Source organism: Poecilia latipinna, unplaced genomic scaffold (genome assembly GCF_001443285.1).
Source record: "Poecilia latipinna isolate Pla-1442-1.1 unplaced genomic scaffold, P_latipinna-1.0 Scaffold1520, whole genome shotgun sequence".
Taxonomy (NCBI): domain Eukaryota; kingdom Metazoa; phylum Chordata; class Actinopteri; order Cyprinodontiformes; family Poeciliidae; genus Poecilia; species Poecilia latipinna.
The window spans coordinates 109369-121061 of record NW_015114136.1 but is presented as its reverse complement, the minus strand read 5'-3'; the positions used below and the strand labels follow the sequence as shown (position 1 = coordinate 121061).

Genomic DNA, 11693 nt, shown 5'->3' with positions numbered 1-11693 from the left:
CTCTCTCTCTCTTTCTCTCTCTGCCCTCCTCGTGCCCCCCACAACCCCTACGGAGCCGCAAAATTTTCCAAGTCTTGACCGGTCCGTGGTAATCTACTGCATGAAGATAACTGATGAGTAGCCATGTTGACTCAACAGAACCACCTCTTCCCTTCCCTCTCAGATTATTGGATTAATGGTTTCTAGAGGTTCTAAAAGTAGAAGGGGAGGCTGAGCACATGGAATAAGCTCCCAGATTAATACCCAGAGGCAAACATCTTGTCCAGAATGAAAAATTTTGTTTTTTTAAATGAGTTTACTGTCACTTTCTTCTACTAAACATGTGCGGTGTTCTTTTCTGTGTTTACAGTAATCCAGGATGGATGAGATTGTCATAGCAGGAATATCAGGCCGCTTGCCAGAGTCTGACAACCTGGAGGAGTTTTGGGAAAACCTCATCAATGGTGTGGACATGGTGACAGAGGACGACCGGCGGTGGACCCCAGGTTAGACATGCAATGTGGAATCACTGGGTTTGAATTATGGTGTAATAAATTACATCTGTACGGCACCTTGCCCAGTCAAAACATTTAACTTGTTTTTCTCACATTTCACATACATATTGTTTTTATTAGTAATTCAGTTCAATTCAATTCAATTATGTGTTAAATCTAAACATACACAGATGAAAATATTTGAAAAGAAATCGGCTGCAGGTGGATTTCATGCTGCAAGTGCTTCTTCAGTTGTATTTTCTGACCATTTCACTGATGCATTATAAGTATTTTAAAATTTCTGGAGGATCAGCATCTCCACCAGGTTCATTTATGTGAACTAGATCAGACGTTTATTATGAAAGTGGGTGCTTTACTGGACCATTTCCCTCTACACGTAACCACATCTTCAAATAGTATAAAGAACACAGTTGTACATTGTCTAAATAATTAATTAGTATAATAATAATTAGTATTTCATTGAAAACCTCTGTTTTTTATGCTTGCCACATTTAAAATATGTTCTAGTAAATTGCTTATTTTGATGTAAAATTGCTTCAGCATTGTCATTAAACGCAGTTCGGACTCAACTGAACTATAATCAATCTGCTTTTCCGAAGGTTTGTATGGCCTACCCAGAAGGAACGGCAAACTGAAGGACATTAGTCATTTTGATGCAGCTTTCTTTGGAGTTCACCCCAAGCAGGCCAACACCATGGACCCCCAGCTCCGTCTCATGTTGGAGGTCGCCTATGAGGCTATCATGGATGGAGGTGGGTAAACACTGTGAACTACTAACAGCATCCAAATTGTAAAGCTTAACTGAGTTGTCATTGTTCAGAAACCTGTTGCCTACAGGTCTGAATCCGAGCAGCATGCGTGGCAGCAGGACGGGGGTCTATGTTGGGGTGAGCGGCGCTGAAGCCGGTGAGGCCTTCAGCAGAGACCCAGAGGAGCTGCTGGGCTACAGCATGACCGGCTGCCAGCGCGCCATGTTGGCCAACAGACTCTCCTACTTCTTTGACTTTAAAGGTATGTGTGCACAGGTAGTGGCCAACACTATGCATTCAATAAATGAGAATATTACTGAAGGCTTACTATGTTTATTTCAACAACTCCATCACTGAGTGGAACACATTATATAGCTATATTAATTCCACACTGTCTGATGTTTTCAAGTTTTTGATTCTATTAATTATAATTTTCTGCTCAGAGTTCATGAAATCACAACATTTAAGATTGGAATATTCCATCAGACCAATAAAAAATGTTTACTACAGAAATAGGCAGTTAGAGAAAAGTACGTCTAAGACCTGGCTGTTTAAAGTATATTTACAAAACATACGTTTAATCGGACAAACGGGCCTCATCTTGATGGATATTCAAATCATATATACAGTGTGAATGTTTTCCAGGAAAAACAGCAACTTAATAACAATTACAGAATAACAATGACAGAAAGCCGTCTCTGAAAATCTTGTTGCCAAACGGCAAAATCCTGAAGATGCATTTGATCCAGTTTATGAAGTTCATCAGCCATGATAATATCTGAATACCTCACTACACAGTCCGGCCGCAGTTCTGATCATTGTAGACTTCTACTTCTGTTGACTCTTCCAGTCAACAGAGGTTCACAACACCATTAAGTACTGCTTTATTTTAGATAAATGTTTGCTGGATCTTTTCTCATTTTAACACAACAGAATAACATTAAAACACTTGTATATGCCGACTAACACAACCACAGCCTTGATGCAGTGGCTCGCCTTTAACTTCTCTGTGTGTTTTACTCATGTACATTTCAAAAGAGACTGATGACACGAAAATAATACAATTTTTATGCAACCTTTCTTCTTCCTGGTACTGTTTTAGAAATGATCCTATTCAGTTTTGCATTCCTTTGGATCAGACTATGCTATGTTTGATAACTGTACAGTATTTTATGTTGTAATTTTCCCCTTACTGTACAGTATGTTATGGAGACCTTAATGGGAAATTGAAAGAAAAAATGAAAAGGTAAACTTTCTGGTCCACATGTGGTGCCACCATATTCCAACTTGTGCGCATAAGATAGCATCTTTTCTCTTCAATGTCCCTTTAGGGGCTCTGTAGTATATTATTCTTAATTTCTTTATTTAGTTTTTAATATATTCTTATTATTTTCTCTTTGTGTGAATATACAAGACTTGATGTCCTGTTACTTTGCTGTGGCTACACCTGAATTTCAACTCTGAGGGACAGTAAAGGATATTTCTATGGTAAATGGCAAATGGCCTGTACTTGTATATCACTTTATCAGGTCCAGAGAACCCAATAGTGCTTCAAACTACATTCAGCCATTCATTCATTCACACACTGATGGTGGCAAGCTACATCTTTTCAACCCTGTTCTATTCAGTTTTTGCATCCCCTTTTTTGTTGATTCACTTTTATGTCATTGCCTCCAGGTCCCAGCGTTACCATAGATACAGCCTGCTCCTCCAGCCTGCTGGCTCTGGAAAACGCCTTTCATGCGATTCGGCAGGGCCACATCGATGCTGCCCTGGTGGGAGGAGTCAACTTGCTGCTTAAGCCAAATACTTCAGTCCAGTTCATGAAACTGGGGATGCTGAGTCCTGAGGGGACCTGCAAGTCTTTCGATGCATCAGGTAGACGAATTTGGCCCAAAAAATATTTTTTAAAATGTTAGTCATAATTAAGATGAGTCATTCTTACAAATTCAAGTGAATAGTATGTGACTGCACTCATTGTCTTTTCATTATTTTTTTTATAAATTAGGAAATGGATACTGCCGTTCTGAAGCAGCAGTAGTGGTGCTGCTGACCAAGCGATCTGCAACAAACAGAGTCTACGCAACTGTAATCAATGCTGGCAACAATACAGATGGATACAAAGAACAAGGTCAGTAGACCCACCAAAAGTCTGTAAATTTAGAAGATTTGGCCTCTCTGTAATATTATACTGGATAAAATGCATTGATGTAAGAATAAAGGCAATTTATTAGAGCTTCATGATTTAAATGCTTTTAGTAAGTGGACTGAATTCATCTAGTCACTCAAAGCACAGAGGTTTCTCAAATCTTAGAGCCACCAGTCTATTACAGGACAGCATAGAGACACACAGGACAAACAGCCATACACACACTATGGCACAAACCACTAGTTTTATGTTCTGTGCCAATTTGTGTGCTGTATTGGAGTGTTAATTAGCTAAAGGAATTAAAAGTTCCTTAGAGTGTTCATTTATGTTGAGTCCACTTATTTGCCAGGTTTCCTTTTTGGTTTTCTAATTGGCCTCTTGTTGCCTCAGGTGTAACGTTTCCTTCGGGTGACATGCAGCAGACTTTGGTTCGTTCTCTCTATAATGAGGCCAATGTGTCCCCTGAACAAGTGGAGTACATCGAAGCCCACGGCACTGGAACAAAGGTCAATACACAGCTTGTGGTGTCATAAACACACCATTCATCTTCCTAATCTGTTTAGATGTTGCATCACCACACACTGTTCCTTTCTCATCTGTCCAGAATATTTCACAAGGATTATCTTGTCTCTGCTGCATCTCTGTTGTCTGCTTGCAGGTCGGAGACCCACAGGAGGTGAATGGGATCGTCAGTGTTTTCTGTCAGGCAAAGCGAGAGCCCCTGCTGATAGGCTCCACCAAATCCAACATGGGCCATCCAGAACCTGCTTCAGGTCTGGCTGCCCTGGCAAAGGTGAGCGAATCAGAAAACCTCTTACCGTCAGCCTTGAGACTGATATGGGAAGCCTCTGATTAGTGTCAGAGACACCAAATAGAGGTTTCTCAAATCTTTTTGTTTGACTTTCTGTGTTTGTGCTGATGGATAAATAAGAAGCCTGGGCTAGGAACTCTGAAGTATTGTCGTCTCCTCTGCAGTCACAGATGTTTTCATCTTTTCCTCAGGTGGTTCTTTCTCTGGAGCGAGGCGTTTGGGCTCCCAACCTGCACTTTACTCACCCTAATCCTGACATTCCTGCCCTTACTGATGGTCGGGTCCAAGTCATCAACCGGCCTATTCCCGTTCGTGGGGGCATTGTAGGGATCAACTCTTTCGGATTCGGGGGCTCCAATGTTCACGTCATTCTTCGCCCAGCTAGCAAACCAACGAACTCACCTATGCCACGGACGGTTCCCAGAATGCTTCCGGTGTGCGGCCGTACCGAGGCTGCAGTGAACGCGGTCATCCAGAAGGGGAAGGAACACAGTAGCAATGAAAACTTCTTGTCTTTGCTAAGCAGAGTGTCAGAAATCCCGGCTGCTGGCATGCCCTACAGGGGCTACGTTGTTCTCGGGTCTCAGAACGATGTAAAGGAGGTTCAGCTGTCGCAAGCTTCAGCCAGACCACTGTGGTACATCTGTTCTGGTGAGTCATCATCCACGTTCATTTAGTTATGCAATCAGACAAGTATCAACATGTTAACCCAACATTCCTGCTCTAGCTAAAGCCAGTGTCGCTGTGTTGGAGGCATTGAAGAACTAATGTACCCCATCATAATCAACAACCATCCTGTGCAAAAACTGTTCCTGCTTGCGCAGAGTTCAGAACTTCATCTGTAAAATATGCAGAAAAGCAAAGGATGTGTACATCTAGTGAAAACAAAGGCAAAAACATCAAACCTTTGCCTTAAAGTACACTTTGAGTTCCAGCAGTTCAACCGAAAACTTAATAAGTTAAGTTGGACACTGGTCCAACTTAACTTATTACTGTAAAGCAGTCAGCAACCATTGATAAACAAACTCAACACAAACTTTCCAGCATACAACAATGTGTGTGTGTATGCGTAGCGTGTGTGTGTGTATGCGTAGCGTGTGTGTGTGCGCGCGTGTGTGCGCGCACAAACCTGTTTAGTAAGGTAGCCTTTGTAAAATGACTGTGCATGCACATGTTGTAGAAAGGTGCTGCTCCAGTAGAAAAATGTACTGAATTGTGTAATGATGTGGAGTCTGGAAGGAAGCCAGCTGTGATTGGTTAGTTCTCAAGGAATGTTGAAGATACAGTGGCTCTAAAAAGTACACACACCCCTGGTAAAATTCCAGGTTTTTGTGATGTACACAGGTGAGACCTTTACACCTCTACTTTTATTATTATTTTATTAAGCTTTATTTCACCAGGATAATCTCATTGATATTAAAGAGGATCCTGAGCAAGACTAGCAGCAGCACACAGAATATTCACATCAAAAACAGAACACTTTTTCCAATAAGGTTGTTGAGGAAGTTTTTGATTCATTTTTAAGAATTGTTCTTCTTGAGTTTACGCTTGTGATCAGTTGCAATGATTAACCTGAAATATAGTTCAGCTGTTCTTGTAGAATTCTCCTGATATTTGTCCATTTGCATCCTTTCGCTGAAGCCAAAGTGATAGATCCTCCCCAGTGAAGGCAGTCACAAACAGTCAAACAAATGGAGTTGGTGCCATTATAAAAACTGAATATTTTTCCAAACTTACTGAAAAGACAAGACTGAAACCAGTTGGAGGATCTGCCAGTGTGCTGAGAGCAACACTGGAGATTTTCCATCAGGTTGTGTCCTACAAGAGACTAACATTTTCAGTAATCTCCATATCTAGACCAGTGGTTCTTAACCTTTTTTGAGGTACCGAACCCCCCAGTTTCATATGCACATTCACCGAACCCTTCTTATTCCCCCCTCCCCCCCCCACACACACACACACACACACACACACACACACACACACACACACACACACACACAAAATACTTTGCGGTATTCTGATTTAGTATTAGCTGTGTTACCACCCCCACGCCACTAGAGGCAGTAGCAACCCCGAAAAGATGCGACCAAGGAGCAAATTTAGACTATAGAATTTGGTAAAAACGGTGAGTTTTGCTGAAGTAAATAAAGACACAAGCTCAAATCCATGCTGAGAGTGGAACTCTGTCAATCTTTTTTTTTTTTTTTTTTTTTACTTTATTTACAAACAATATGCAATTGCATACATAAACGTGCTCGAGGTTGCTGGGGTAACAAATCCATAAATTCCATCAGAAGAGAAAAAAAAAATAATAATTACAAATCAAATTCATCACTCAAGGGGTCTAGGGGTATGATTCTCGCTTTGGAACTCTGTCAATCACTGCTCCTCCACATCTCTGATTGGCTAAGCAATGTAACGATCCTCTGCAGCAAGTGATGGCAAAACGGGGCGTCATCACGACTTTACACAGTGTGTCTTTACCTCCGCGGCAGAGGCTCCACCGAACCCCTGAGACCGACTCACCGAACCCCTGGGGTTCGATCGAACCCAGGTTAAGAACCACTGATCTAGACTAAGAAAAAGTTCTGTAAAACAAAAATCTTTTCTTCTAAAGAAAACTCAAAACTCTCCCAAAGAACTTTTAAAGGCAGAGTGAGCAAATACTACCAAGTCAAAATAAGAAATGATGACAGACTGCTTCCAAAGATTGAATCCTGAAACAGAATCAAAACATTGGTCCCGTATTTTTTAAAATGTGTTTTCCTCTTGAATTGTACAGGATACCACATAGTTTACATTGAAACATTGGAGTAAAATGTTGGGAAAGATTTGTAATGGCTCAGTTGCTTGCGTCACAAAAACCTGAATCAGTTCCCCTCCAAATCAGTTGGTGGCAGCAGTGATGCATACTTACACAGTATATTAATTAACCAAGTTTATGTGAATAGCAGTTTTCAACACAAGGTAGATCAACATGCATTACATCATGAAACATAAAAACATTGTAATATATCATATAGCCACCAGTTGTGAAACCAGCAACAGACGTTACTCTTTGTCGAGTTCTATCATTAAAATCATCACTTTTAAATCAAGGCTAAACGCCTTGATTTAAAGGAACTCGGTGTTTATGAAAATCGACTTGTATTTATTCACTTCAAAAAATATTTTCTGTCTTTAGAAAATTATTTGGAGAATTCAGATGTTGTGCTCTGAAATGGCTGTGGTGCCAATCAGTTGTTGCTCCCCTCTGAGTAAACAATGGTCCCAACCTTACCCCCCCAAGAAAATATTGTGGTTTTGCCTCTATCAATACAACACTGCTCATAATTAACTGATTAGTCCATGATGGTGCAGAAAGCTCAGGTGGTTCAGCACAAGGAAAAAATAGAAAAGACTTGTAGTTTATTTGAACTCCCCCGATACACACAGGGTGTTTTTGCTTATTGTAGTTGTTGAATTCAGACTAGTATCTGTCCATAGGTATGGGAACCCAGTGGGCAGGTATGGGCCGCAGTCTCATGCAGCTGGTGGACTTCAGAGAGTCCATTCTGCGTTCTGACGTTGCCCTGAAGGACACTGGCCTGGTCGTGTCTCGGCTGCTCAGTGAAGCTGATGATGCCACTTTTGAGGACACTGTTAACGCCTTCGTTGGTCTCGCTGCCATACAGGTCAGGTACAGCCTTTCTCCTCCTTCAGTGTGTGAACTGCGAGCAGCAGCTCTAAAATGTGTTGTGTTTTTGAATGGTGTTTATAGATAGCCCTCATCGATCTGCTCAGGAAGATGGGTCTTCAGCCTGACGGCATCATAGGACACTCTGTGGGAGAACTGGCCTGCGGATACGCTGATGGTTCCTTCAGCCACAGCGAGGCCATTCTGGCCGCCTACTGGAGAGGCCACTGCATCAAAGTGGCCCACCTACCTCCAGGAGGCATGGCTGCAGTTGGTAAGGAACCTAGCTATAAGCTTTGTCTATTGTCTTTGTTTCCACTGAGAGGGGCTGAGTTCCACAACAACCGATACAATGATGGCGGAAGCACAAATTACTGAGATTTAAACCTGGTAGAAACAGTCTGGATTCATTTTAAAGCTTACTGAGGTTGAAACTAACTACAAAAAGATTCTTATTCATTTTAAAGAGCACAACAGAATCAGAACCAGCGTTATTTGCCAAGTTTGTTAATATAAACAAGGAACTGAACTCTGATTTCACTTTGCTTTTAATGTACATACATTTAAAAAAGAAGCTATGTTGTGATGACTTCCTGTAGGAGTAGTTTCTGAAAGAGCAGGAGCTTTTAAAGAGACAATGGCTTCACCACCCAACCCCGGATAAGTGGAAGACAGTAGATGGATGGAATGGATGGATCATTGGATGGATCATTGGATGGATTATTGGATGGATGGGATTTATGTCTGTAGTGACGAGTGTTAACGAATCCCACACACTTGGATGTTAATATTCAGTTTTAATTTGCAATGTTTGACCTCTGCTGGGCTCCTGGTTCCATGAAACAAATATGATTATTGGCTTAAAATTAAAATGCTAAACTAAATAAAAAACATTACACTTATCAAAACCCATCAGAACAATAAGGACTTCCAGCACCACCGGGAACATCAGACAGCTGGATCCTTCTTAATAAGCTGGTCAGCTTCAAGCTCAGCTGCAGCCAGTCAGAGTTCAGTTTTAGTTCTGCAGGAGGCAGTTTCACACGACAGAGAGCTATTTGTCCCAGAGACGATTTACATAACAGAACCTTACCTAACTCCCTTTGGATGCTACCCAGTTAATGAACCGCACTGGAAACATTAAACATATCTAATGTTTGATTATTTTTCAGAACATGGCAGTGATGTGACCTAACTTGTCCAAGATTTTAATTTTTGGGTTGAATCTCTTTGATGTTTCAAAATGATGGATTCTGTTTGAGGTTTTAATTAAGAATGTAAATAACATTATTTCAGTCTGCACTATTAAATATAGATTTTGTTTTCTATACGGCAGAAAAATAAGATCTCAGTATATGTTGTCATGCTAGTCAGATTTGGCGCTCTGTCTTGGTTAGCAACATTTAACAGTTGAGTAAAGCTCCCGTTCTTTCCAGGGCTGACCTGGGAGGAGTGCATCGCTCAGTGTCCTCAGGGAGTCGTTCCTGCCTGCCACAACGCCGAGGATTCTGTTACCATCTCAGGCCCTCAGGTTAGGCTTTCTTTTTTTTCCACATGGTTCTAATGCTGATTTTCTTCTGCATGTTCATATTTGACTGTTTTTGTGCGCTATAATTAACAAAAACATTCCAATCTCAAGTGTGCCAAGTTTGTTCACCTCCAAACCGGTGGAGGACTGGTTCATTTCCAGCAGCTTTCAGAGCAGGCAGACCCTCAAACTTCTGAGACGTTCCTGCGCTCAGACTGTCTGAAGGTCTGACCTCCGGCTGCAACTGCAGTTCCAGGACCATTTTGCAAGCGCTGATGGGACAAAGTTCAGACAGGCTGAAACCAGTGTTGTGCAAGTTTACAAAAACTGGTTCTCAGCTCACAGATTAAGACTGAGTCATGTATCAGTCAAACTTTATTTATAAAGAGTTTTTCAAGTAGAAGAGTGTAACAGTATTGTAAGGAGAAGGAAAGGCATGAAACCTCTGGAGAAGCACCTTGTTCTTGTTAATTTTCATTAATATTTTTATTAATGAATTTAACATAATAAAAAGGGCAATGACAATGATTTCAGTTCAGAATCATAAACCAACCCTGTGCCACTGGAATCATGGTGCTTCCTGCTGTTTGATCACTGAGTTTCTTCCATATCAATATGTATAACAGCTACATAAAGAAGATGCTAATCTAGCAGCCTGTGGATGTCTTTCTTAACTAATGGTGTCTTTCTGCAGGAAGCAGTCCGTGCATTTGTGTCACAACTAAAAGAGGAAGGAGTGTTTGCAAAGGAGGTTCGCAGTGCCGGCGTGGCTTTCCACTCCCACTACATGGCCTCCATCGCTCCTAACCTGCTGGCTGCTCTGAAGAAGGTACGCAGCCTCGCTGGAAGTCAGCAGAATGCAACATTTAAGTTGTTTTGGAGCAACTGCACAACACATTTCCTGTTATTTTAAGGCACCTATGAGATGAGATGTTGTAGCTGTCTTCAGGTCATGCTGTTCAGCCTTCAGGGTTCTCTTCTCTGCAATAGAAAAATCTGTTTTTTTCTTCTACTGACTTGACTGTAGTACGAGTAATTGAGAATCTATTGGGTGTTATATTGATTACAAATGTAATCAACAAGAAAATTCAACTGCGGTAGCCACCATTCAACCCATGGTTGGCAGCACTGTGATGATTTTTAGCAAAATATTGCAGAACTAAACACATTTAAATGAAACTGGCAACATTTGCACAACAACATAGAGACTAATTGAGACAGTTTGCCTGCAAAACAAGTTGATTTTCGGTTTAGTTGTCCTTTAAGGCACAGATTGTTGCTCTGCTCCTTTGGACAGAGTTGGACAGTTGAATCACAATGACCAGTTGAAGCACTAATTACAGTTTTAACTGAATATGATGCATCCTTTAATGATGTGGATCTGAATTGAATAATTTTGAACCTTAAATCAGATTATAATCACAATGCTAACTTTCATCTTTGAATGCATGTTTGAGACGTTATTGTTTTAAGAGATGAAAGATTTGGGAGAAGGTTTTCCTGGTCCGGTGTGAAAATCAGGTCTCCTTGTTGATAAAGTTATCTGAGCGTTACTTCACACACATCTGGTCTGATTCCATCTGTTGACTGCTCTGGTGTCCCTGATGTGAAATGGACTGCGGGTAGGAAATCTGGCTGATTTCTCCAGCAGAACCCAGTGGTTCTGGGACGGTCCAATGGTGTGTGGCATCGTCCCCAAGGCTGACTCAAAGGACCTGTGCCAATATTTCTCCATCTCAAAAGACGAAGGTGGGGTGATGGGCTCTGGCCAACGGGTGACCTAGATCAGAGGACAATTGGACCTGTGTTGTTGGCCACAGTGAGACTGAATGTGTCCAGTGAGATGTAACTGGACCTGGTTTTCTTTCTGAACTCTGGTCTTCTCTGTTTCAGAGTGAGAGCTGGAAACTAGAGAAGGAATAGGACTCCTTTTCACACAAAGTCTTTGAAAACTTTGAAAAACCTCTAAGAGCTCCTGGGGTTTAATCAGTTGAATTGAGTTGAATTGCTGAATATTTGTCTATTATTGTGTCCAAATCCCAAGTGATCCTTGTCAATAGATGTAGTTTTAGCTTTCGTTTCCTTTCTCTCTGTGTCTGTTAGTTGTTACTTAAGTTACATTCAGTAAATGTGTGGAAATACATTTATTTCATAAATAAAATGTTTCCTTTTTAATTCCAGCTCATGATGATTGTTTCCTAATTGTTACCTGACTTCTACATCATTTCTTATTCAATAAGAAATTTTTGAATGCGAAATAAATTCAGTTTTGCTGGTTTACAT

General features: G+C 41.1%; 1 protein-coding gene across 2 annotated transcripts in view; it reads left to right on the top strand.

Annotated features, from left to right (window-relative positions):
* Window positions 1–11693, top strand: part of fasn (fatty acid synthase) — a 47381-nt gene that overhangs the window by 12631 nt on the left and 23057 nt on the right. The window contains exons 2-13 of one of the 2 annotated variants that reach the window (XM_015058150.1): window positions 350–485; window positions 1094–1246; window positions 1332–1505; window positions 2921–3121; window positions 3252–3374; window positions 3783–3898; window positions 4051–4185; window positions 4395–4854; window positions 7693–7880; window positions 7967–8156; window positions 9319–9413; window positions 10105–10239. In XM_015058150.1, coding sequence (XP_014913636.1) covers window positions 359–485; window positions 1094–1246; window positions 1332–1505; window positions 2921–3121; window positions 3252–3374; window positions 3783–3898; window positions 4051–4185; window positions 4395–4854; window positions 7693–7880; window positions 7967–8156; window positions 9319–9413; window positions 10105–10239 — 2097 coding nt within the window. In that variant the 5' untranslated portion in view covers window positions 350–358. The remainder of the gene's footprint in view (window positions 1–349; window positions 486–1093; window positions 1247–1331; window positions 1506–2920; window positions 3122–3251; window positions 3375–3782; window positions 3899–4050; window positions 4186–4394; window positions 4855–7692; window positions 7881–7966; window positions 8157–9318; window positions 9414–10104; window positions 10240–11693) is intronic. The other variant, XM_015058148.1, reaches the window with a different exon arrangement.